At 46.1% G+C, this 27,396-nt stretch overlaps 1 protein-coding gene across 2 annotated transcripts in view; it reads right to left on the reverse strand.

Annotated features, from left to right (window-relative positions):
* Positions 1-3,140: 3,140 nt before the first annotated feature.
* Positions 3,141-27,396, reverse strand: part of SYT5 (synaptotagmin 5) — a 95,118-nt gene continuing 70,862 nt past the window's right edge. For both annotated transcript variants that reach the window (XM_044278203.1, XM_044278204.1), the window contains 3 exons: positions 6,370-6,487; positions 5,687-5,820; positions 3,141-3,350 (listed from right to left, as the gene is read on the reverse strand). In XM_044278203.1, coding sequence (XP_044134138.1) covers positions 3,141-3,350; positions 5,687-5,820; positions 6,370-6,487 — 462 coding nt within the window. The remainder of the gene's footprint in view (positions 3,351-5,686; positions 5,821-6,369; positions 6,488-27,396) is intronic.

Consider the following 27,396-nt stretch of genomic DNA (forward strand, 5'->3'; position numbering starts at 1 on the left):
GTTCTTGGTACTTCAGTTCAGGCCAATCTATAGGAAAAAAGCCGACTCGTTTTGATGGAAAAGGATTATATTATCACCTTCATTGTCCATCAAGAGAACATAGAGGGATCCATAGAATGAAGCCCTGACAATTTGTATGCATGGGGCCCGAATATTTCTGATGGCAGCCTTGCTTATGAGCTTACAATCTAAAGGAGCCGCAAGAAAAAGAGATCAAGAAGAGCAAAAATCGGCTATATACGTACAAAGCTCATGGTTTTTGCACTTAAAGATCTGCACATTTTAGTAACTAAGGCAACAAGTGGGGACTTAACCAATGTAAAGATTCCCTGCTTTCAAACATATTGTGCTTTACTGTTTCCGTACAGTTCTGTTTTCCATTGACTGTAAAAGAAAAACGAAATAGAAGGTTGATTGTCACAATCAGTCATCTGGAAGCAAATACATTTTCCTTTACTCTTATACAGTAATGTATTTATTGTAGTGACACCCCGACAATGATACCCTTGACAGCTGTAGAAAGAGGCATAATCCTTTCTCTCTTAACTTCCACCTTGCAGCGGGTTCTCTCCTTAATTATTCGCACTACTGAAAGTGGCAGTGAGTAGCAGGTACAGTAAAAAGAGTATAAATAACAATAGACTTAATCCCTGCATTATTTCTGTTAGTTCAGTTAAATAGTAATTATAGCTCGCATACAAGTATTCTGTTCTCAAAAGAGAATGTGTAACCTTAAGAAAATGTCTATCTAATGATGGTAATCCAAGTATCTTCTTAAAACTGACCTGTCATTCTTAAAGATGGTCTAAAGGCTAAATTTTAACCTTCTGTCCCTTTGGCTTCACATCTTTCTTTCAAGGGGACTTTTCAGGAACTCTAGTGATCCCAGATTTAGTAGGAAAACCAAGTCTGAGAACCTGGAGATCTTGGTCTATGCATAATAAAATACTCCTTGGTTCAGTTAGGTAGTAGACCCACCATTGATTCATGAAAATGAGGGACTTGGAAGAAGCTGTTGAGGTTCAGTCTACAACCAAAAACTGATAGTTCAGCTTTTGCCTTGAAATAGACTTTAGCTTTTCATACAGATGCATCCTACATTTAGCTAAGGATACACTTCTCCAAGGCCATTTAAAAAGGGAATATATGTGACATTTATGTTTCCAATGTAATAATTGTGTATTGCTTTCTTGTCTATACAGTATATAGTATTTAGAGACAAGCTGTATTTTTCCACTGTGGATACTAGGTTTTATAATTTAAAAAACTCTTTGAGTTAATAGTTATAGCCACAAAAACTTTATTTTAATGGGGCAGTGTCATAAAGACAACGCCTAATGTTAGGCCAAATTAGGGACCTCCCTCTATGAGCTAGAATGGATAGCTGCTATGTAAGAGAGTCTTCTGTTGTGTAATGCTCTGCCCGTCCACTCATTACATTGTTGACCATTGCAGGAAAAGGCATGACAGAGTAGAGAAGCCATACCTGAGATGATCAGCTGGTCACTGAGTGACTTGACTTTAGAAAGTGGTTATCTTTATGAGACAACCCATTCAACTGATATGTTGTACATTATTTGCCTCATTCGTACTACACAATAGCTCTGGATGTACAAGGACTTCCAGTAGGTTTTATTCTTGAACTTCTCCTGCATGTTTCTATCCTCATGCAGTATTTCTTTTTGACCTTTTTTTTTTTTTTTGGGGGGGGGGGGGGGGGGCACCTGTTGGACTGTAACCAAAACCTTCAACTGTGGCATGGAGAAGCAGTGTACTGTGTAGCCAATAGAACTTTATCTACTCAATGTAATCAATTATGGTCACTTGGGGACTAAATGAAGTGGTTGCTAGTGTACCACATTAAAGGGGTTGTCCACAATTATTTTTTAATCCCCCAACCCCTACCCAGCGGGACCCATTGAAGGAAACTATACTTGTTCTTTGCCACTAACTTCCTGCTTCATCGTTCCCAGGCTGCCTTCACTGCAATCCAGTCACTGCATGGATGACTTGCTTTAGCGGTGATGTGTCCACAAGCAGCATCATCACTCCTCAGTCACATACTGCTTGGGGACCCATCACCAGTGAGGCCAGTTACTGAGCCCAGGACTCACACAGCCGGAACCAAGCAGCAAGGAGCAGGTTTGGCGGGTGGGGGGCTTGAAAGAAATTGTGGACAACCCCTGCAACTGCAAGATGATAAATAATCATATAGGAAAGGACGAAACTAGGCCTTCTTTTACTGGTAGCAAACATCCAGTAATACATACAAACCTCTGTATGATGACTTGCGTACATGGATTTGTAGTCCAGTGGCCCAGTCATCAGCCTGTTCTTTCCTGCTTCTGCTGATGGGTGGCAGCCTTGTTCTTTACCATGCAAAATGATTCTGCTGCTAGTATAGTATGTACCTTCATTAATATTATTACATTATGTTTCTGGTGCCAGAGGTGCCCCCCCCCCCCCAATCTCCCCATTCAAAAAACCTGCTGAACTATAGAATGCACTCTCTTCATTGTATCTTCTTTTAGTTACCAATTCCCTTTAGGAGGCCATTTTGAAGGTAGCTATATTTGTCAATAACCGTTCTCTTGGCAGTAGAAACTAAAATGTCTTAACTATTTGTTTCTATCACCATAGAACACATGGCAGCTCTACCCATGATGTCATCCCTAATTTACTTGAATATTTATTTCTAAAAAGCAACACACTTGCTCTTCTGACTTTCTTTACTTCACCTATACGAATTTTAAGGCAAAGTTTCTAATGCTATACCGGTCAAGCTATAAATATAATATCTAAAAACCAAGCATTGCAAATATTTTGAGTTGTAAAAATGCATATAGGCATTCCCTATGCTTTCTAACGTATAATAAAAGACTTTCTTTTTTTTTAATTATCAGTTCAAGTATTTTAGTTTTCATACTAAACCAGCTGAGATATTTTGAAAAAGGATACTGCCTCTTGGCCAAGTCATATAAATATATTAGTCATTTACAAATAACCACGAAACAGGAGGTTTCTCAAAGCTATGTCACAGCTACAGCTTTGAACAAGTATATACACACAGCAGCGCATGGAGCACAAGTACCACCATGCGCCCACACACACTTCCATTCATTCACACACATCATGTGACATCATGAGGTCTTCAATCCAAGGGCACCATCCACTTCCTCCTCTGGCTGTAGAGTGTGCCACTGAGCGATAGGCCTTCTGGGGTTAGCTAACATATCGGACCAGTGACGGAGCTCAGTCCCTGTAGCGTTGCAGCCCACAAAGATCTTTCCGATAGCTTCATTTTTGCCCAGTTTGTCATAGTCAAGTACTGTGAGAACCACTTGCACTTTCTGTGGAAATGAAAAAATAAAGTTATTCCAATCAGTTGGAAACTAACAGACAAATGGACAAGAAAAGGACATTTCTCTGCAGGAATGTATTCCGCTGCAGTATCATTAAAGGGAGTCTGTCACCACAATTTGGCGTTGTAGACCGATTACATAGCGCTGCAGCATAACTATACACGAGTCAAATTATACCTTTGTTGTCTTGTTCTGAAGTTCACCCGAGGCAAAAACGCTGTTTTATTCATATGCAAATGAGGGCTCGCAAGTGTCCAGGGGCAGCGTTCGGGCTGTAAGTGCCCAGGCCACTCTGCCATCTTCTCACATAACCCCTTCCCAGCCTGTTGCTTGGCCCGCCCTGTAAGCCTCTTGCATCATCCAATGTACTGCCGAGATCCCACCAGTGCGCAGTTCACCGCCGGCCTGGGCATGCGCGCTGTGATGACCATTATGGGCAGTGACATCGCTCCATGCAGTGCGCATGCGTCGGCGTGATCTCGGACAGTACACTAGATGAGCAAAGAGCTTACAGGGTGGGCTAAGCAAGAGGCTGAGGGTGGGGTTATCTGAGAAGAAGGCAAAGTGGCCTGGGCACTTACAGCCTGAAAAAAAAATGCGTTTTTGCCTGGTGAACTTCAGAACAAAACAACAAAAGGTACCATTTGACTCCTCTAAAGTTACGCTACAGCAATATGTAAGCGGTCTATAATGTCAAATTGTGGTGACAGACTCCCTTTAATGGTTGAGTGAGTCATTGCATTATCGGAGGGGTAACTTGAAACTTCTTGACTCAATGTAAGGTTAGCAACAGGACCCAACCTATAATGTAGTCTTGTGGTCTTCTCATATGAGGCCGAAGGATTTTGGGCCCCCTGGCAACCTTTCCACCATTAGTTGTTACAACCCTGGACAGATTCTGGCATTCAGGGTGCCGGATATGGTGTTAACCTGTTTACAGCTCTCTATAGTGAAGGATGGTACCAGTTATAGAGGCAGACCTTAATAGTATTGCACTGCTCTCTCTGGTCCCATGAGAACCTGGCATGAGAACCATAGCAACAAATCATAGGTGCAGATTCAGTGTTCCCCACTTCCACCTGAAGGGAACATTGTCCACATGTAATGGCCACCATTATATGAAGGCACCCTTTTTGAAAGAAGATAAGACTATCTAAATAACCAGTCTACTGTGCCCACTGTTATAAACGTACCTGTCTGGGCTCCAGCGGTGTGATCCTGAGCCTTGGCAAGGCTGCGTCGGGAGAGATGAGCTGCTGAGCCATGCCTCCTGGTGATGCGACCACATCCTTAGTAACAGGATGCAATGCTCTGTTTCTCCCTGCATCAGGAGTGTGCTGGGAGAGATTAGCAGTGGGATGACTGTTCAACTGCTCTATTACTGTGTACAAGTGTTTCTGACTAATGGAGCACCGAGTCATGGACCTATCAGATTCTGATGAAGGGACTCGGTGCTCTATTTAAATCCCTTTCTGGCCATACACCTTTGCCAGTGATAGTCTTGTTTGGCTCACTAGCAAGGTTTCTTGTTCCCTGTCCTTGCATTTTCACACTGATTCCTCTGTGTTTCTGACCCCAGCTTGTCTTCTGACCACTCTCTGTCTCTTGTTTGGTACTGCATAGTTCGCCTGGTTCTGACCCATTGCTGTACGACTCTGCTTTTGTGTCTGTTGTCTGTTGGTATTTGTCCATCTCTGCACTTATTTAGAGTAGGGACCATCGTCCAGTTGTGGTTCTGTCAGGTATTGCTTATACTGCAAGTGGGTAAAGAAAGTGGGCTGGGTTCTAGATTAGGGTTGACTATCCTTGCCTGTCTCTACCTACAGGTGTTACATCTACATAGTATTGCCAAACAGTGCCCAACTAACAGTGATTTGTAAAGCCTGATTAATATTATCTTATAATGCTCTACAGGGCTAAAATTCTACTGGAGAGGGACAGATTTGCAGATCTGATAGATCCTTCTACTGCTGTACATACAGTAGATACTTGCCGTGTGAGATACATATAGTGAAGACAAGGAGGTGTGTGTGGTAGGGATGAGGGAGAGAGTTAGAGAGTGCAGGCCCTACCCTGTGCTTTATGGAAATTTCTTCCCTTCCTTAAATCTAGCCATCTAAGGTATGGAAGTGTATTTTCACATCTAAACATTCCCAAAGAATAAGTAATCTACAAATGCTCATAAAGTAAGAATGAGAACTTGTGACACAGAAGTGTTGAGAGGTTTAGATTGTAACAAGACCTTAAAATTGGTATATGAATATGAACCTGCACTTTCAGACAATACTATAAGTGAAAACACATTTTATAACGTGGTGGCTCACCTGGATTTGTTCAAATGGAACTTCAAAACTGAACGACTCATTATAATAGGGATTCAGCGTGTTTTTCTTAATGGTTGTCTTTTTCTTTTTGAGCCTCTTGCCATTCTGCATCAGATGAATCTTTACATATGGATCTGGTTAAAAAAAAGACATAAAAACAAAAAAGAACATAAAAAAACTTGAAGAGAATTTTACATAGCGTTATGTAAAGACATGGCATGTACAGCACAGAGCTAGGACAGCACAGCCTGTTAACTGGTATTACAATGTGTTTTATGCTATTACTGCAGGTTATCAGGTATGATTGTATAGTCATATATATGATAAACATACAGACATCTTGTGTGGTCTCCTCATGATCAAGGTGTGGTTTGGCGTCTAAGATGAACTGAACTTCTGCAAATGGCCTTATTTTTGTTAGGATTTGTTCACACTACTGTTTAGAGGTTCTACTACTTTTGACAGCAAGAGAAATGCAATATTCAGCAAATATTTGTGCCTCCAAAATGAAGGAAATCTTGCTGTAACCCCAGTAGTTGACAATAAAATCAATGGGATCTGTCTGACCGTTTGTTGTATGACAGAGTTCTTAAAGTGTCCTGGATAATATAAATCCATGATAGACTAAAAACATTTCATATGTGAAATGATTTTTTCATGCATAAAAACTTGAGTCAATATACCTGAAAGTCCTCCTACGTCCATCTTCTTCAGATTCTTGGCTTCCAGCACAATCACAGTAAGCTTCCCTGCGGTGGGCACATATCTCAGAGAAAAGCAAATGTCTCCCAACTTTTCTTGCTATGAGAAAAACATAAAAAAAAATCTATGTGATGAAAATGTAAACTGATATTCATATACTACATAGATACCTTACGTATTATGGTATGCTTGAGGAAGATCCCAGAGCAGGTGGAAACATTGCTGGTGTGCCGTGTTGGTGGAATACATACTTTTTGAAATGGCAACACCCTCATGGATGCTCTTACCTTTTTACTATTGGAAAAAGTCCATTAAAGTTCATTAAAGGGACACTGACAGGCCCAATTAGCATATTTAGTTATATATATGTCAGTACAGGTCTTATAAAGTCTATTAAAATCATCTAAGTAGCCCCCCTGTCCACCTTATAATACGGAAATATAAAGTTTTATAACCTGCTTGTCCGGTCACCAATCTGCCCAAGGGGCGGCGTTTAATGTCAAAATGCGCCCAACCAGCCGCTCCTAACTGCCGTTCTGAAGCCCCGCCCAGCTCATCAATATTCACTTTGCTGGGCGGCGGCTACAACTCTCCACGGTCACGATCCTGCGCATGGGCAATCGAATCCTCCTGGCATTGTTCATGTCTAATCTTCTGCGCCTGCGCCCCACCGTGGTTAGATCGCGCCTGCGTACACACCCTGCCTGCGTCCCCGAGGCCGCTGCAGCCTCTGCCTCATGCGCATGCGCCAGGCACTGTTCATGGCAGCGCTTCAGAGCGCTGCTCACTCACATCTCAAAAGGGGTTAATGATAGGTGCCCATGCGCAGGATCGTGACCGTGGAGAGTTGTAGCCGCCGCCCAGCAAAGTGAATATTGATGAGCTGGGCGGGGCTTCAGAACGGCAGTTGGGAGCGGCTGGCTGGGCGCATTTTCAGATGAAACGCCGCCCCTTGGGCAGATTGGTGACCGGACAAGCAGGTTATAAAATTTTATATTTCCGTATTTATAAGGTGGACAGGGGGGCTACTTAGATGATTTTAATAGACTTTATAAGACCTGTACTGTCATTATATATAACTAAATATGCTAATTGGGCCTATCACCCCTCCTGACATATCTGTTTGTTTTAGTAACAGACATTCCTCTTGTAATATCAATCCTGAGCATCTGTTCTTATGACACTATGTTGTGCCACTCCTCTGTTATTGCCCCTAGAAGTTATGAATGAATTGCTAGCAATTTGCAATGAAGGCCCAGATGAGTGTTACCAGTTGCGGGTGTGACCCTGCACAGTCTTCTACTGGCAGCATTGATTGGATAGTATCATTCTCTTCATTGATACCACCCCCACATGGTAACACCCAGCTGGACCTTAACAGCAAGCTGCTAGCAATTCATTTATAAACTTCAAGAAAGAATAATAAAGGAATGGCACAACACAGTCATAAGAATACATCCTCCAGAATTGTCATTACATTGGGGATGCAAGCGGTTACTAAACAGACATGTTAGGAATGGATAGGGGACGGGTCCTCTTTGAGGAATCTTTGATGAATTGTCTGTGCATCTCCTAGTCATTTGTGTGGATGCTGTGGATGTTGCTTTTTGGATAGAAAAGTATAGGTTGCATATATATATTTTTCCCCCATTTCTGTGCAGTCATATGAGGAACCATTCACTTCAATGGAGCAGCAAAAACAACGGAAATGACTCCATGTGCATTGTGTGTCCGCATGTCCATTCTGCAAAAAAACAACAACAGAACAAGCCCTATTATTGTCCACAATATGGACAAGGATAGGACAGCGGTCGTGTGCATGAGCCCTAAATAAAATAAAGAGCAAATGACATATACAGGCAATCTTATAATACAAAGGACAATTCGAAGAATAAAACGCAAAACTCCAGAACTAAAACTCGTGACATCCTGTGGTAGAACTATAGAGGTTACTCAGGAGATGATCAATGGCATTTCTTTCAGAGTTCAAATACAGGTGACAGTAGGCAGTAAGCCTTGGCAGCTAGAAATTGCCTTTGGCTGACATCCCTGTCTTTCTCAGGCTCCTCAACGTTTTGTTACTTGCTTAAGAAGGGGGTGATATGTCAGGGGTCTCTAGAAATGTCCTCTACTTAGGGGAAACTTAAAGGGGCTTTCTGTGACATAGATAATGATAGCCTATCCCCTGGATAGGTCATCAATATCAGACTGGTAGGTTTCCAAAACTTGGGACCACCACCAGTCATTTTGGGCAGCCACCGAAAACTACACAGTGGACGGATGGCTCTGCCCACTGTTTAGTTTCCGATGCTGGCATACTGCCGCTCTGCTGGTACCTGCCCGATGCAGCTGATCAGGAATGTTGGATGTCAGGCACCTACCAATATAATATTCATGACCTATCCTGAGCATAGGCCATCAATATCTAAAAACCCCTTTGAAGAATGGGTTCATTCATATATACTGTATAAGGGAATACTGAGCTAATATAGAGAGGCCATTTCTTCAGGTGCCCCCTGAGCCCTACTCACAGCCGCCAGCCAGGTAAGTAATGATCTATCGCTCCCAGAGTTAATTCACGCTGGTGGCATCAAGTAGTTATGTACCTGGCTAGTGACCAAAGATGCCCTCCTGATTCCTGAATTCAACTGTATTGTCATCCCTAGGCAACTGGAGTAGGAGAAGGAGAACAGAACGTGGTAGCTGGCACGGGGCCACAGGGGAAGACATACCGTCTGTGCAGCCAGTTCAGCTGCACATGGGCCGGGTGTGGGTGGGGACCATTATGGAAGAGCTCATTAGTCTGCAGGTGGCGGGGAGTGAAGCGCTGTGAGTGCTGTACTCACCCCTCCTCCCTGGTCTCTTCCGGGCTGCGCTGCACTGTCCTGACTGAGGATCTGTCACACTGGTGCACATCATAAGGGGGAATTTTTCTACTGGCACACATTGTAAGAAGAATTATTACTACCGGGGAACATGATTACTAGTATGGGCACTTAGGGGGCAATATAACTTTTGGGGCAAAATAGGGGCATTATTACGATTGGGGGCACTGTTAACATTGAGTGCACTCTGGCAGATAATTATTTCTATAAGTGGGACTTTGGGGAGCACTAAGACCAGGGGGCACTCAGGCACAGTATCAGCTTAGTGCAATTATTTTTGGGGGGCATTATGGATACACCATTCGTGTCAGAAATACTATTTCCTGGACGGAGTTATTTTTATTTTGTTATTTATTGTTATTTTATTTATTGTCTTTTATTGTTATTTTATTTATTGTTAAACTCTGCAAAGAGAAGAGATGGCTGAAAGAAGTCATCAGGGCAGTTTGGTCTGAATGGAGAAGATGAGGAAAGAGAATATCTACATCAGAGGAGACCTCACTGGATGTAAGAGGTGCGCCATATTCTCCTGTATGTTTGTAGCGCTGTATGTAATGGTTTCCAAGTACGTCTTTAACAGTAGGGCTGGAGGGAAGGAGTTAGGTTGAGAATTTGGCATGGGGGTAGGGGGCGCCATTTAAATTTTTGCCTTTGGCAGCAGAAAGGCTAGGTGCACCCCTGCCTCTTGCCACAAAGCACAGAGGGAAGGTGTGTGTGTGTGTGTGTGTGTGTGTGTGGGTGGGGTGGGGGGGGGGGCAGGTACATTCTTTGCACAGAGGCCCTCTTCTGTCTGTGTCTGCCCCTGCCGAGCCACCACAGAGGGAAGGTGTGTGTGGGGGGGGGGGGGGGGCAGGTACATTCTTTGCACAGAGGCCCTCTTCTGTCTGTGTCAGCCCCTGCCGAGCCACCACAGAGGGAAGGTGTGTGTGTGTGTGGGGGATGGGGGGGCAGGTACATTCTTTGCACAGAGGCCCTCTTCTGTCTGTGTCTGCCCCTGCCGAGCCACCACAGAGGGAAGGGGTGTGTGTGTGTGTGTGGGGGGGGGGGGGGCAGGTACATTCTTTGCACAGAGGCCCTCTTCTGTCTGTCTGCCCCTGCCGAGCCACCACAGAGGGAAGGTGTGTGTGTGTGTGGGGGATGGGGGGGCAGGTACATTCTTTGCACAGAGGCCCTGTTTTGTCTGTGTCTGCCCCTGCCGAGCCACCACAGAGGGAAGGGGTGTGTGTGTGTGTGTGTGGGGGGGGGGGGGGGGCAGGTACATTCTTTGCACAGAGGCCCTCTTCTGTCTGTCTGCCCCTGCCGAGCCACCACAGAGGGAAAGTGTGTGTGTGGGGGGGGGGGGGGGGCAGGTACATTCTTTGCACAGAGGCCCTCTTCTGTCTGTGTCTGCCGAGCCACCACAGAGGGAAAGTGTGTGTGTGGGGGGGGGGGGGGCAGGTACATTCTTTGCACAGAGGCCCTCTTCTGTCTGTGTCAGCCCCTGCCGAGCCACCACAGAGGGAAGGGGTGTGTGTGTGTGGGGGGGGGGGGCAGGTACATTCTTTGCACAGAGGCCCTCTTCTGTCTGTGTCTGCCCCTGCTGAGCCACCACAGAGGGAAGGGGTGTGTGTGTGGGAAGGGGGGGGGGGGCAAGTACATTCTTTGCACAGAGGCCCTCTTCTGTCTGTGTCTGCGTCTGCCGAGCCACCACAGAGGGAAGGGGTGTGTGTGTGTGTGTGGGAAGGGGGGGGGCAGGTACATTCTTTGCACAGAGGCCCTCTTCTGTCTGTGTCTGCCCCTGCCGAGCCACCACAGAGGGAAGGGGTGTGTGTGTGGGGGGGATGGGGGGGCAGGTACATTCTTTGCACAGAGGCCCTCTTCTGTCTGTCTCTGCGTCTGCCAAGCCACCACAGAGGGAAGGTGTGTGTGTGTGGGGGGGGGGGGGGGCAGGTACATTCTTTGCACAGAGGCCCTCTTCTGTCTGTCTGCCCCTGCCGAGCCACCACAGAGGGAAAGTGTGTGCGTGTGTGTGGGGGGGGGGGGGCAGGTACATTCTTTGCACAGAGGCCCTCTTCTGTCTGTGTCTGCGTCTGCCGAGCCACCACAGAGGGAAGGGGTGTGTGTGTGTGTGTGGGGGGGGGGGGGGCAGGTACATTCTTTGCACAGAGGCTCTCTGCTGTCTGTGTCAGCCCCTGCTGAGCCACCACAGAGGGAAGGTGTGTGTGTGTGTGTGTGGGGGGGCAGGTACATTCTTTGCACAGAGGCCCTGTTTTGTCTGTGTCAGCCCCTGCCGAGCCACCACAGAGGGAAGGTGTGTGTGTGTGTGTGTGCGGATTGGGGGGGGGGGCAAGTGCATTCTTTGCACAGAGGCTCTCTGCTGTCTGTGTCCGCCCCTGCTGAGCCACCACAGTGGGAAGGTGTGTGTGTGTGTGTGTGGGGGGGCAGGTACATTCTTTGCACAGAGGCCCTCTTCTGTCTGTCTGCCCCTGCCGAGCCACCACAGAGGGAAAGTGTGTGCGTGTGTGTGGGGGGGGGGGGGGCAGGTACATTCTTTGCACAGAGGCCCTCTTCTGTCTGTGTCTGCGTCTGCCGAGCCACCACAGAGGGAAGGGGTGTGTGTGTGTGAGTGGGGGGGGGGGGGGGCAGGTACATTCTTTGCACAGAGGCTCTCTGCTGTCTGTGTCAGCCCCTGCTGAGCCACCACAGAGGGAAGGTGTGTGTGTGTGTGTGTGGGGGGGCAGGTACATTCTTTGCACAGAGGCCCTGTTTTGTCTGTGTCAGCCCCTGCCGAGCCACCACAGAGGGAAGGTGTGTGTGTGTGTGTGTGCGGATTGGGGGGGGGGGCAAGTGCATTCTTTGCACAGAGGCTCTCTGCTGTCTGTGTCCGCCCCTGCTGAGCCACCACAGTGGGAAGGTGTGTGTGTGTGTGTGTGGGGGGGCAGGTACATTCTTTGCACAGAGGCCCTGTTTTGTCTGTGTCAGCCCCTGCCGAGCCACCACAGAGGGAAGGTGTGTGTGTGTGTGTGTGGGGATTGGGGGGGGGGGGGCAAGTGCATTCTTTGCACAGAGGCTCTCTGCTGTCTGTGTCCGCCCCTGCTGAGCCACCACAGAGGGAAGGTGTGTGTGTGTGTGGGGGGGGGGCAGGTACATTCTTTGCACAGAGGCCCTCTTCTGTCTGTGTCTGCGTCTGCCGAGCCACCACAGAGGGAAGGTGTGTGTGTGTGGGGCTGGGGGGGGGGGCAGGTACATTCTTTGCACAGAGGCCCTCTTCTGTCTTAGTCTGCCCCTGCTGAGCCACCACAGTGGGAAGGTGTGTGTGTGTGTGTGTGGGGGGGGGGGGCAGGTACATTCTTTGCACAGAGGCCCTCTTCTGTCTGTCTGCCCCTGCCGAGCCACCACAGAGGGAAAGTGTGTGTGTGTGTGTGGGGGGGGCAGGTACATTCTTTGCACAGAGGCCCTCTTCTGTCTGTGTCTGCGTCTGCCGAGCCACCACAGAGGGAAGGGGTGTGTGTGTGGGAAGGGGGGGGGGCAGGTACATTCTTTGCACAGAGGCTCTCTGCTGTCTGTGTCAGCCCCTGCTGAGCCACCACAGAGGGAAGGTGTGTGTGTGTGTGTGTGGGGGGGCAGGTACATTCTTTGCACAGAGGCCCTGTTTTGTCTGTGTCAGCCCCTGCCGAGCCACCACAGAGGGAAGGTGTGTGTGTGTGTGTGTGTGGGGATTGGGGGGGGGGGGGCAAGTGCATTCTTTGTACAGAGGCTCTCTGCTGTCTGTGTCAGCCCCTGCTGAGCCACCACAGAGGGAAGGTGTGTGTGTGTGTGTGTGGGGGGGCAGGTACATTCTTTGCACAGAGGCCCTGTTTTGTCTGTGTCAGCCCCTGCCGAGCCACCACAGAGGGAAGGTGTGTGTGTGTGGGGATTGGGGGGGGGGGGGGGCAAGTGCATTCTTTGCACAGAGGCTCTCTGCTGTCTGTGTCAGCCCCTGCTGAGCCACCACAGAGGGAAGGTGTGTGTGTGTGTGTGTGGGGGGGCAGGTACATTCTTTGCACAGAGGCCCTGTTTTGTCTGTGTCAGCCCCTGCCGAGCCACCACAGAGGGAAGGTGTGTGTGTGTGTGTGTGGGGATTGGGGGGGGGGGGGCAAGTGCATTCTTTGCACAGAGGCTCTCTGCTGTCTGTGTCCGCCCCTGCTGAGCCACCACAGAGGGAAGGTGTGTGTGTGTGTGGGGGGGGGGGGGCAGGTACATTCTTTGCACAGAGGCCCTGTTTTGTCTGTGTCAGCCCCTGCCGAGCCACCACAGAGGGAAGGTGTGTGTGTGTGTGTGGGGGGGATGGGGGGGCAAGTGCATTCTTTGCACAGAGGCTCTCTGCTGTCTGTGTCCGCCCCTGCTGAGCCACCACAGAGGGAAGGTGTGTGTGTGTGGGGGGGGGGGGGCAGGTACATTCTTTGCACAGAGGCCCTCTTCTGTCCGTGTCCGCCCCTGCCGAGCCACCACAGAGGGGCAGCTTCTGAGTAGGTATTTTGTGCTGCACTGTGATTTTTGATGCTGCTGGGGCAGTTCATTGTCTTGCACCGAGATATTTTGCTCTGCTAGGGCGGTATTTTGTGGTGCAATATGGTATTGCTGCTACTTGTGTTGGGCCTGCCTTCTGTCAATTTGTACCTGCCTACAACATGGGGCCACTTTTAGTTCTTTTCCAAGGCCAATTTGAAAGGGTTTTCCAGGATTTTAATATTGATGACCTATACTCAGGATAGGTTATCAATATCAGATTGGCGCGGGTCTAACACCCGACACACTAGCCGATCATTTGGTTGAAGAGAAGGCTGTGCTCCATGTAAGCACAACCTTCATTTCATTGCCTACCTGCTCGCCGTCGACATTGCAGGGTTGAGTAGGTGTACTGTAAGTACAAGAAGCCTTCACATTCACTTCAATGGGATGGCTCCTTTCTATTCAAGTGTACAACACAGAGCCGTCCCATTGAAGTGAAAGGGATAGCTTCTTGTAATTACACCTGCTTACCGTTGTGATGTCAACAGCGAGCAGGTAAACAATGAAAGGAAGGCGGCGCTCACACGGAGCGCAACCTTCTCTTCAATCAGCTGATTGACGGGGGTGCTGGGTGTCGGACCCACGCCGATCTAATATTGATGACCTATCCTGAAAATAGGTCAGCAGTATTAAAATCCTGGAAAACCCCTTAAAGTTCCCAGTCCGCCCTGACTCTGGATGACCTGTCCTGCACTGCTTAACACATACACTGTGCTCAGTCATATCAATTGTAATACTCAGTTTCCCATGTGGTGGCGCTGCAGGGAAATTCACAGCTCCTGTCAGTTTTCCCCACAGGTTACAGTTGATCCCGGAGGGTCCCAGCTGGAGGAGAATTTGTGATCCTTGTATTGTCAAAGGACCTTTCTGACAAACAGGGATTTTCCAAAGCAGAGAACCCCTTTAAGATGATTCGTATTGGAATCCTTAGCTACATGTATAGCAGAGTTCCGATAATCAGTAGATGGGTTTCAGCGCTATTAGATCAGAAAAGTCTTTCCTAAAGCATTTTTCGGGAAAGACTCTCCTTGTCTCATTGTATGAGATGCAGTCCTGTCGGAGGTTTTCTATCAGCCATATGACAGGTGGTCTGTATGCTAATGTAGACATAGCTAACATTTACAAATGAGTGAAATGGTAATCTTGCCATATTCTAAAGATTTTTTTATGACAATTTTCCAAGAGCCCAGGCAATATTTAAATTGCATCAGGATGTGAATAGTTTTCTTTGTAATAAGTTATTTCCCAGGAGAACCTGAATGCCAGCGGATAATCTCCATTTCTAGGTACCAAGAAAGCTTTTTTGTTATGTATTTAATAGCCTTTGCGGAGCTTATCAATGACCATGCAGGATGGTGAGCTGCAAATCAGAATATTTGACGAATTCAAACTCTGAAATCACACCCCTGATCTGTACAGGTAAGACCCTCATCATCACCATCCTTTACCCTAAGTTCACACCTGAGCGTTTTACAGCGCGTTCCTACGCGCTGTAAAACGCTCAACGAGGAGAAACCAATGCTTCCCTATGGGAATGGTTCTCACCTGGACGTTTTACAGCTCGTACGATCGCGCTGTAAAATGCCCGACGCTCAAACAAGTTCTTGAGCTTTTTTTGGGGCGTTTGTCGCGCGTTCCCGCACATAGATATTCGGGAACGCGCGACAATGTGTGCACGCCTGTCTCTGTATGCGCGATTGTAAACGCCCGTACAATCGCGCATACAGAGCGCTCGTTTCAGAACGCTCAGGTCTGAACCCAGGGTTATACCAGACATTCATTAAACAGGTATTCCACCATAATACTAAAGCTCTCACCATGGCCTGCAAATGGTTACAAAAATAACCATTCTCATGGTGCTGGGGTCCCTGTTGTGCTCCACTTTCTGCTCCTGTCTCGACATGGCAGTCACTGGCTGCGCAGAATCCATACCCATTTCATGCTGTGTTGAGACAGGAGCAGAAGGTTGAGCACAAAGGAAACCCTGGCACTGTGGGAACAAGCTCCTTTATTTGATTTTTTTTTTAACCATTTCAGGCCATGAGAAAGCTTTTGATATTGAGCCAAAATTCTAATTTAAACAAATGTCTTGATTTGGTCCAAAAATTAAATCTGTGCTAAAAGGTTACCAGTGGTATACAAGTAAGGGGACCCCAATTATGGTGCTGGGTTTTGCCACTCAGAACAGAATTGCCTGTTTTTCATTTTCCCTTCAACACTCCTGAGAAACAATGTCGTTCCTCTGGAACAATGAGTCCAGCACAAGTAACAACTAGGATTGTTCGAAAAGGCAGCGGCACTCGCAGTAGCGCCGCGGCCTTCTTGCTGTTTTCCCTAGGCCAGTGACGACACAGTTAATCGGTCATGTGGCCTAGGCGCAGCTAAGCCCCATTGAAGCGAATGGGGCTGAGCGCAATACCAAGCACAACCTACTATACAATGTATGGCACTGTGCTGGGTAAGCACGGAGAATGCCACGGCGCCCTTTAATTTATCCTTCAAAGTTGGCTGCTGTACTTCCAGATTTACTTTAATTGGGCACAGATAGATATTATCAATCACTGTGACTGTCTATTGATAGTCTGAGATGTGCCTCTTATTTGATGCTCAGGCGGTGACTCTAGCCCTACACTATGCTTTAAACAGCAGCTCTGCTTGTTCAGGTTAGCTGCTATGGATGAACACAAGACCACCATAGGAACGAATTGCCAGTAAAGCAAATAATAGGAATGATTATACTGGAAATTGCATGGAGGAAAACTGATAGCCACAATTTATCTGGTCTGTCTAAAAAGTCGACTTTGCCAGTGACCATGCAGTCCAGGACGAGATCCACACAAATGTTTGGTTTTAGGGTGAATCTTACAGTATGTTCTCCACTACTACATTTTCTTTCTGAACACCGGGAGGATTATAAGTGCTAAAATGCGAGTATAGTATCTTCTTCTAGTATATTTCATGGATACCATTACTGTATTTTTCACCCTCTAAGATGTATCTGCCCATAAGATATGCCTAGGTTTTAAAGGAGGAAAATAAGAAAAAATATATTTTTCATCAGACCTCAGGTCAGACCCCCAATCAGATCCTCAGTGTTGATCAGAGCCTCAATCAGACCCCCAGTGATCTCAGACCTCATATCAGACCCTCAGCGTTGATGAGACCTCTTGTCCATTTTGCGGACAAGAATAGGCATTTCTATAATGGGCCGTCCATTCAGTTCCGCGGAACGCCCATCAGCGTCCATGTTTTGCGGATCCCCATCTGCAGACCGCAAAACACTGCACGGTCGTGTGCATGTACCCTAATACTGGAACTACACCGCTCCGTCCACTGGTCAATGCAAAAAGTGATGACACCTATATAAAATAGATGTTTTGATAATTGCCATATTTTTCTATGACCCTTGTATGGGTGACAAGATTTGTTAATGTTTTAGATTCTGCTATAGATTAATAAGAAAAGGAAAAATCAATTCTACAGGAGCATTATACACTCACAGAACAATGACTTTTCTGATAAAGGATTCTTTTAAATGTCAGCGGATCAATGGACATGTCTAGTGCTTGTTTATAAAATCATCCGTCTGCGTTATTTCAGCAATGGGGAGAAAAAGCTGATGCAAGCCATGTTCTTCTATTCCTTAAGGAATATCCATGTTTCCTTGTAAGGAGCAAATATAACAAGCCACACCATCAAACAAAAATCTAATTTCTCCATAAGTAGCAAGATTACTTTTCATTAGGCTTCTTTCCACCCACCAAAAGTAATGTTACTTATGGACCCTCCTCCATCTATACCGAGTATGTGCACTTCTGATTACAGTGTAAATGTTGGTACCACTTTGGATGCTGCAGACCCACTCGTGGCATAGTTCCATTTAATGGAGCTAAACTGCAAGTAGAGCCCCACCTCAGCTCCAAGCAGTGGCTGCCCACACACTATGCCAGGAAGGGACATGTAACTTCTTGACATGGTCGTGGCTTCCCAGCCCACAAACTGCAGAGTTGCCTCCCCTTGAAAACAATGGGAGGCAGACACCACAGGGCCGCCGTGGTGTCAGCGCCAAAATGGGCCCTTATTGTCTCAGAGTCTGAGCCAACTTGAGGATCCTCTCGTGGGTCAGTATAAGGGTATGGCCACACTGTCAAATTTTCTGATGCAGTTTTGAAAACCAAAATCAGGAGTGGATCATAAATGGAAAGAAAGTATGACGAATAGATACAACTACTCTTCTTTTTTAAATTCACTCCTGGTGTAGTACCCCAGAGGGGGCACTACCATTCTTACATCTAGCTACTGTCTATAATGGCTAGCAAAGAATGTCATCTGTGTATTTAATTCCAGGTCCTCTGATGCTGTGCCTTATTAATATTGTTATGCAACTGTTATTACATGCAATGTGCCTGGTTGTCCAGCAGGTAGCAGTGTACCTGACAGAGACCTTTAGATAGAATGGAACTTACCATTCCATCCCCCTTCCCTTTTGGACAGAAGTGGGCTATTCTTGTTTCCTACCAAGAAATGGGGTTGCTGGAAGCTGGATAGGGAGTTGAGTTTTAGAGTACAAAGGGACCAGACATGGCGCAGTAAGGGGAGCATTCAAATATACCACTTGGCATTCCTCAACACTGGGACTTGGCCCTGGGGGACAGCCCGCCCAGGGCCGGCCTTTGGGGTGTGCGGGCTGTGCAGCCGCACAGGGCGCCATAGCAACAGGGGCGCCGGGCGTCCGACAGCTCGCAGTGTAATGGCGGCGCAGCTTGGCACAGGGAGATGAGCGCTTCCATTGTGGAAGTGCTCATCTCCAGTCATCTGTATCGCCGTCCTCAGGACAGCGATACAGATGCCTGCCTATGCTGCGGTAGGGGAGGGAGTGGCGTGTCCCTTTCCCTTCCTCTGATAGGCTGCAGGCACTAGGCCGGCAGCCTATCAGAGGCCGGCGCAGGCGGCGCAATGACGTCATCGCGCCGCCTGAGCCATACAGCGTGGGACACAGGCCAGAAGAGGCCTGCATCGCATCACTGATATGGAGGTAAGTATGTGTTTTTTTTATTTTTTATTATGTACAATACTTTTACTGGCAGGGGCTGTTATTACTGGAAAAGGGGGGGCTGTTTGTTATTACTGGCAAAGGGGGGGCTGTTATTACCGGCGGGAGCTGTTATTACTGGCAAAGGGGGGCTGTTATTACTGGTAAAGGGGGGGGCTGTTATTACTGGCAAAGGGGGGCTGTTATTACTGGCAAAGGGGGGGCTGTTATTACTGGCAAAGGGGGGGCTGTTATTACTGGCAAAGGGGGGCTGTTATTACTGGCAAAGGGGGGCTCTTATTACTGGGGGCTGTTATTATTGGCACAGAGGGGATGTTATTACTGGGGGCTGTTATTACTGACACAGAGGGGCTCTTATTACTGGGGGCTGTTATTACTGGCACAGAGGGGCTCTTATTACTGGGGGCTGTTATTACTGGCACAGAGGGGCTCTTATTACTGGGGGCTGTTATTACTGGCTCAGAGGGGCTGTTATTACTGGGGGCTGTTATTACTGGCACAGGGGGGCTGCAATCACTGGCACAGGGGGCTATTATTACTGGCACAGGGGGGGGGCCTGTTAATACTGGCACATGATTGGGGGCACTATAGGGGCATCTACTGAGGCCCCAAAGAAGGGGTATTTTATATGGGCTCTCTGTACAGTACAATTTGATACTGGGACACATGGTGGGTACTATGGGAAAGGGGGTAGAGGAGTACTATGGGGTCATCTACGGGGGCACTAAGAAGGGGTATTTTATACTTGCAAATTATGGGAGACACTGAGGGCATCTACTGGAGCATTTTATACTGGTACATTATGGGGGGCACTAGGAGGAAGGAGGGTGTGGAGCACTATGGGGTCATTTACTAGGGGCACTATATAGGGGTATTTTATACTGGCACACTATGGGGGCACTATGAGGACATTGGCTCAAATGGGGGCCTTACAAGGGGGTATTTTTTGCACTGTCACATTATAAGGAGAATTATTACTACTGGGGGGGGGGCATTATGGTGGGCTTTATTACTCCCCCATGGTATAACCCACTAGTAGCAGCACCAGCCTCTCCCTGCTCTGCTATCCCTCTGCCCCTTCTCCAAATACTTATTATGAAATCTTTCTCATTAGGATAAAACACCTCATCAGCTCCACCGAGCCCCCGGCCAAAGTGTGGAAGTGGCGTCCGAGATCCCCAAGGGCCAAGCCAAGTAACTGTAAGTTTTCATGTGAAATATGTTTGTTATACACATATAGCATACACTGTGCCACACAATATTATTATTATTTTTTTTTTTGGGGGGGGGAGGGGGGCGCCACAAGGTTAGCTCGCACAGGGCGCCTGAACACCTAAGGCCGGCACTGAGCCCGCCACACTGGTTTTGACTTCTAAAACTGCACCAAGAAACTTGACCATGTGGCCGCAGTGGCGTAGGGTGTGTGTGTGTGTGGGGGGGGGGGGGGGTGCGTTTCCCTAGGCACCAAATTGCAGGGGGCACCAAACTGCAGGAATTTTAATAAGGGCCACGGGAGCCTATGGCTCCTGTCCCCTCCGTTATGCCTCATATAAGGCAGTAGATCGACACAGGACTCGGTCACGATTACCTCACTGTGACCTGAGTCGGATCTCGCGTGATGACGCGGCTTGGGAAAGCACAGTGAGGTGTTCGTGGCTGCCTGCGCCAAGATGCCACAAGCTGTGATGGAGAGAGGTAAGTATTTTTTTATTTTATCTTTTATGTACCCTACCCTAATTGCAGAGGTACTGGGAGTGGGGGAGGAGCAGAGAGAGGAGGACCGGGGACATCATACTAATAAGAGTAGAGTGGCCATTATATTAATAATAAAGAGGGAGCCAATACATTAATAACAAAGACGGGGCGTTTTTTTTTTTTTTACTTGAAACTTATTTTTTTTTATTCAAAACACTTTTTTTTAAACTTTATTTTAAACCATTCTGGGACAGTAGTACAAAAACAGGTTGCCTATGAGACCTAGCCTGAGGCTGGATCTCCTCGGCACCCGTAGAAGGCAGGTCCCAATGCCATGCAGGGCATTGGGCAGCCTCTGCACGGCATCGGGCTGCCTAGTCACGCATTGGGTACCTGCCACAGCAGCGCGGGGACTCGATGCGCTCCCTCACCCGCCACAAACCACTTCTATGTCGCAGTCAGCGCGGACCGCAGCATAGAAGGGGTTAATCCGCCAGCATTGCTGTAAACAGCGATGCAGGCGGATAGAGCAGAGGCCCAGCTACCGGGGACTGCTGGACCCCTGCAGTGATTGGGTGCGCACCTGCCGTGCATTCCTGCCTGGCAATGCATTCTGCATTAAGGGGTTAACATGCTGTTGTATTTGTCTAGACCAGAGATAACATCTTTTTCAGCTATTTTCCCCTTAGATGCTGCTGTCAGTAGTGACTACGTCACCTAAGGGTACCTAGACAACCTGGTCAAAAAAGGCATACATTTATTTACTCGTATGTTCTGATGTTTCGACTCCACATAGAGCCATTTTCCAAATCATCGTAGCATATGCTGGTGCTGCACTTGTCTGTTTTTATTTTACTGAAGGGACTGCAAAGTCGAGGTCAGGGTGGCATGCATCCCTCAACGAGACAGAACTGGTATAAAGGAAACTGGCTTAGCTGCCCATAGCAACCAATCGGATTCCACCTTTCATTTTCCAAAGGAGCTGTGAAAAATGAAAGGTGGAATCTGGTTGCTATGGGCAACAAAGCCAATTCTACTTTACACCAGTGCTGCATTTCCTTGTTTAGTTTGAACAAAGCTAAAGCGATAGCAGCTTCTGCATTGGTAAAGCCTAATGGTGACGTTGAACTCACTAAAAGAGGGGCCTGGATGTATTCCTGGAGTGTAATATTATTACAGGTTATAGTTATTAGATTTCTGGAGAGGTCGTTGATTCAGGAAGTTATTCTGATTGCCTGATTGGAGTCCAGAAGGAATTATTTCCTGTAAAATAAGGAAAATTGGCTTTACAGGATTTTTGCCTTCCTCAACTTGCAGGATAACAGGTTGAACTGCATGGACGGATGTCTTTTTTCAACCTTACAAACTGTTATTATATTACTATGTATGTAATAAAGGCCACCAAGACTCTTCTAACCCGTCATTAATGCACTGAAATACAAAGCTATGCCAATATGGTTTAATTTAAAAGTTAAAAGGAATCTGGACCAAAAATTACTAAAAGTAAGTTCAATAAAGTTAACAAAACCTACATAAGTAAAAAGAACAAACATATTTTTCCTTTAGAACCATTTATGTTGACTTAGTAGGCAGCCACATGATGTCCTGTGGCTGCCTTGCAGGTGATGACCGGATGGGTAGTGGGTACTTCACGGCCATTAACAATGAGAACTGAATAAACAATTCAGTCTAAATACGTTACTTTCATCCCATTGTTACTTGTACGGCCACCTGGTGCTTAGTATATACAGTCTGGTATGCCAGTCCTATAGCAAACACAAGAATGAAGTTAACCTGATCCCTCCAAAAAGAAGCCCTTATACAGCTTTTTCAATGGAAAATTAAAAACATTATGGTTGTAAGAATCACAAGATTGACTTAATGGGCTTAGTCTGATTGTAAAGTGCTGCAGACTATGTTGGCACTATATAAATAAAGATTTTTAAAAGGGTTGTCCAGCAAAAAATATTCTAAATTTTTTAAACCAGCACCTAGATCTGAATACTTTTGCAATTGCCTGTGAATAAAAATTCAGTATAGCTGCTGAGTTATGCTCTGTATAGCACCCCCTGCTGTTTGCCCTTTTTCTAAATTCTCTGTCCAGCCCAGTGAGGTTGACATACATACTCAGTTCCATTCTTCAACTGCCACCAGCAGCAGCAGAAAGGAAACTCCCCTTGAGAAAGTGCACACCCCCTGAGCTGCCAGCTCAATTGCAGCAATAAATGGGCAGATAGCTGGATCCATGTAAGGTACAGGGCTGTTAGAAAGAGTAGGTTTGTTAGAAAGAGACTGACATGCACTATATGATATCTTTGATTTCTATATTGATTTCTTTAATTACTAATGGGATAAACCGTTTAAATGGGTTCTCTGGGATTTTGACATTGATGGCCCATCCTCAGGATAGGTAATTAATATCAGATCGGCGTGGGTTCTGGTCGTGTTATCAGCTGTATGTAGAAGCTGCGGCACTCCATGAGTTTTTAGGCCTCTTCCTAGTCCATGTGACATCACGTTCATTGGCCACATGGCCTAGGTGCAGCTAAGTGCCATTCAAATGAATGGGACTGAGCTGCAATACCACGCACGGCCTCTATCCAGTGGAGGGCGCTGTGCTTGGTAAGCTCCATGGAGCGCTGCGACTTCCTCTAACAGCTGATTTCTGGAGGTACCGGGAGTCAGATCCCTGAGAACAGGACATCAATATGAAATATTAATTAATTTCCCCCAGAATTTATTTTTTAATGTACCACTAAATAAGCCTGTTCATGCAATGTTTTCTTCTACATGTTATTCACTGTATTACGCCATGATTTCTGTCGTTTACCAGCTTTGATTTCACACATGGCTGTGATGTACAGTAAATGTCCAATAAACTACCACCATCTTTTAATAATTATTGTGATAATAAAATTGATAAGAACATGGAAAAGAAAAGAAGAATGCGGGATGAATAATCTTTTTTTGGAACAGAAAATGAAATGCCTGATGGCCTCAAGCTGTTCTCATGCATCAATTTCCTGGAATACGAGCGTGAAAGCTATGAAGTCAGCTGGTATCACGTAATTGGTGATTAAACTATGCTTAGTCATAACACAATGAATAAATAGGGGAAAACCTAATGTCATGCAGGGAAAAAATACAGCAACCGCTCTCCGTGGGGAGCCTATTAATTTAAAGGTAAATAAGGAATCATTACTCACCAGGGACCCTGTAATGAAAAAAAGTCATGCACCAGCATGCATCAGGACTTATTTCTGCAGCGGATGCAAAAAAAAAAAAAAAAAAAAGCCATTGCTTTTTTCCACACTCATATTTGCCTAATGCAGTGTTCTATTTTATGATAATTCTCATGATTGCCTCATTTCCCTATTGGAGCAAATTTCTGGAGCGGTCAGGCCATGAGACAGCGCAGAGCTCACTTTCACTGATTGAAGAAACAACACCGAATTGTGAATTTACAGGATACATAATAAAGGCAGCAATGTAGCTATAGGTAATGCAGAAGTAGCAGTCATATCTCGCGCTGGTGCTGTAGACGAAGAAAGTGGTATTATAAATGCCACATGGCAGGTGCTGGTAGAGATCAGCAAAGTTTTCAAAAATTCGATTTGCCCGCTTTGCTGAATTTTTCAAAAACATTTGCTTCAAGATCCAAATTATTTTGTCATGAAGTGCGTTAAATTAGGTCTATCCCGGCCTGCAGTTAAACATTAGGGAGAACGTATCCTGTTGTAAATCACTGTGCAGTGCAGCAACACGCATAGCTAGTCCTTTCTTGTAGCAAAACAGTTAGCGGTTCATTTCAAACGGATCAGTTTTTCCAGTTCAGTAGTGTTTCCGTTCCGTTTTTCCATTTTGGTTTCCATTTGGATCCTTTTTTTGCGGATCACAAACGGAAACGGAAGCATACAATAATGTTTAAACAGTAAGTACATAAAAAAATTGGGCTGGGCATCAAATTTTCAATAGATGGTTCCGCAAAAACGGAACGGATATGAAAGACATACTGATGCGTTCCGTATGCATTCAGTTTTTTTTTGCAGAACCATTGACTTAAATGGAGCCACGGAACATGATTTGTGGGCAATCATAGAACATGTCCTATCTTTAAACGGAACAGAAATACGGAAATATGGAAATGGAATGCATACAGAGTACCTTCCGTTGTTTTTGCGGACTCATTGAAGTGAATGGTTCCGCATACAGACCGCAAACGGAATCCGCAAAAACGGAAACGAAAAAAAACAACATTTGTGTGCAAGAAGCCTTAGGCAGTTCACACTTCACTTATTTGGTCAGTTATTGTCACCCCAAAGCAGGTGTGGGTCAAACCCACTAAATAGGTGGTGATCTATTCATGATACCTAATCTGAGAATAGACTTGGCTCCTGAATTTGCCTCACAATAAGTAATGGAAATAATTGACTAAATAACAGAAGTGTGAACTCCACCTTACAGATCAATGTTAGCATCAAGTCCAATTTATTGGTGTGGACTTGCGGTAGCCCAAAATTCAAGCATTGGCCTTCAGACCATCAGTTTTTGGTCAGCATTTGATCAGTATTGGTAAGGCAAAAATAGGAGTGGGTCCAAAACTGACATAACATGATGGAATATTTATATATCTTCTGTGTTTTAGACCCACTCTTGATTTTGGCTGCCAAATCACGATCAAATCCTGATGCAAAATACAGACCGTGTGATAGAGGGCTCAATCTCAATTTGCATGAGTTTTGCCCATTTGCTTTATTCAGATGTAAAAGAAGTCCTGCATTCAGGACTTTAATGGCCTTTATCACACGGTTAGTATTTGGTCAGTTTTTTTGTATCAGTATTTGATCAGTATTAGTAAGGCAAAAACAGGAATGGCTCCAAAACAGAGACAACATGTGATGGAAATATTTGCATGTCTTCTGCGTTTTGCACCCACTCTGGTGGCTTTTGGCTTCCAAATCATGATCAAATCCTGATGCAAAATACAGACCGTGTGATAGAGGCCTTCTGGACGCTCAAATGCCAGGACCTGTTTTTTTTTTCCAGTTCTTCTGACTGATCAGAAGAATGGAAAAATAAATGGTGATGTCAACACGGCCAAACAGGGACACTAGTGGCCCCATAACAGACTGGTGAGGGTGGCAACACCTGCTAGTTCAGGTTCTGCTCCATGTCCTGCTGCTGCTCGGTGATTTCTTCAGTAGGCTCACCAGGTACTCAAGACTTAAGTTGCTGCTGATGCAGCTGTTGCTGCTCCTGCCTCGCCAACCCCCTCGAGCAGTCATGGCAGTGGAGTGTGAGCTCAGAGGGTCCCTCCAGTTAGACCTTCGTGAGGATGGACGATGGGGTGTGTAGGGGTGTGTAGGCAGTGACCAACCGACTACAAAGAATGTCTCGATAGTATACTTTTTCATCCCTCAGAAGGTGTAAAAAAGGCCCCCATTTTTCGGACTGGTAGCGAGGATCTAACATTGTTGAGAGCCAGTCATCCCTCATGCTGAAAGTTGCGTCACAACGCAAGCAACTCAGCAAGCATCTGGCCATTTGCGCAAAGGACTTGGAGGGACTCCCTGAAAATTGCGGTCCCCAATGCACGGAACGGATGCACAACGTCCATGTGCAAGAGGCCTAATTCTGTATAGAATTCCTAGGCGTTTATGTCCTTCTCCTGCTCTGCCAGTTCAGCCTACAAAGGGCTCAGGTGGCCATGAGATGTAGGTGCTACGTCTTCTGTCCCCTCGCCAGTCATAACATAGTCCATCCAGTTCAGCCTGTTACCCTGCAAGTTGATCCAGAGGATGGCACAAAAAAAACTGGGGTAGAAGCCAATTTAAGGCCTCCTTCACATGACCGTATGGCTTTTTCAGTATTTTGCAGTCAACAAAAAAAGGATCCGCAAAAATACATGTGCATTCCATTTTTTGCGGAACGTAACATCTGGCCCCTAATAGAACAGTACTATCCTTGTCCATTATGTGGACAATAATAGGACATGTTCTATCTTTGAACGAAAATACGGAAACGGAAGGTATACGGAGTCCCTTCCATTTTTTTGCAGATCCATTGAAATGAATGGTTCTGTATACGGAAAAAAAAACATTCATGTGTAGGAGGCCTAAGGGAAATAAAACTCCTTCCTGACTCCAATCAGGCAATCAGAATAACTCCCTGGATCGATTAACAACCCCTCTCTAGTAACTATAATTTGTAACATATTACACTCCAGAAATACATCCAGGCTCCTCTTGAACTCTTTCAGTGAATTCACTATGACCACCTCCTCAGGCAGAGAGTTCCATAGTCTCACTATTCCAGACACAGAGGATGTCCCCTCGTCACAGTCCTGGGGATAAATAGATGATGGGAGAGATCTTTGCACTCACCCCTGATATATTTATACATAATTTATACATAATTATATCATCCCTTAGTCTTCTTCTTTCTAAAGTGAATAACCCTAATTTTGATAATCTTTCTGGGTACCAAGGCCGATTCTAGCTCTTCTCCTGCCTGAGGCAAAAATTTTAATGGAACCCCCCTTTAAAAAATAGCCATGAAAGCCAAGTAGCTCACTATATATACTGTACAGATAAATATATACCAGCAGTTATTATACCACACACATAAATATATACCAGTGCATGAGTCGGTATACTTCTCGGTACAAAGAGATGAACAGTTGCTGTTCCTTAAGTAGAGTCAGCGTCTGCACAGCTACTCAGTGCAGCAGTGTAGGTGCAAGAATGTCAGGGCCAGGTAACATGTTCAAAAGTAAGCTTGATATTATATACAATCTATACACACACTATATACAGTATACTGTATATTATAAATAGTGTTGAGCA

The sequence above is a fragment of the Bufo gargarizans genome, chromosome 2 (genome assembly GCF_014858855.1).
Source record: "Bufo gargarizans isolate SCDJY-AF-19 chromosome 2, ASM1485885v1, whole genome shotgun sequence".
Lineage (NCBI taxonomy): Eukaryota > Metazoa > Chordata > Amphibia > Anura > Bufonidae > Bufo > Bufo gargarizans.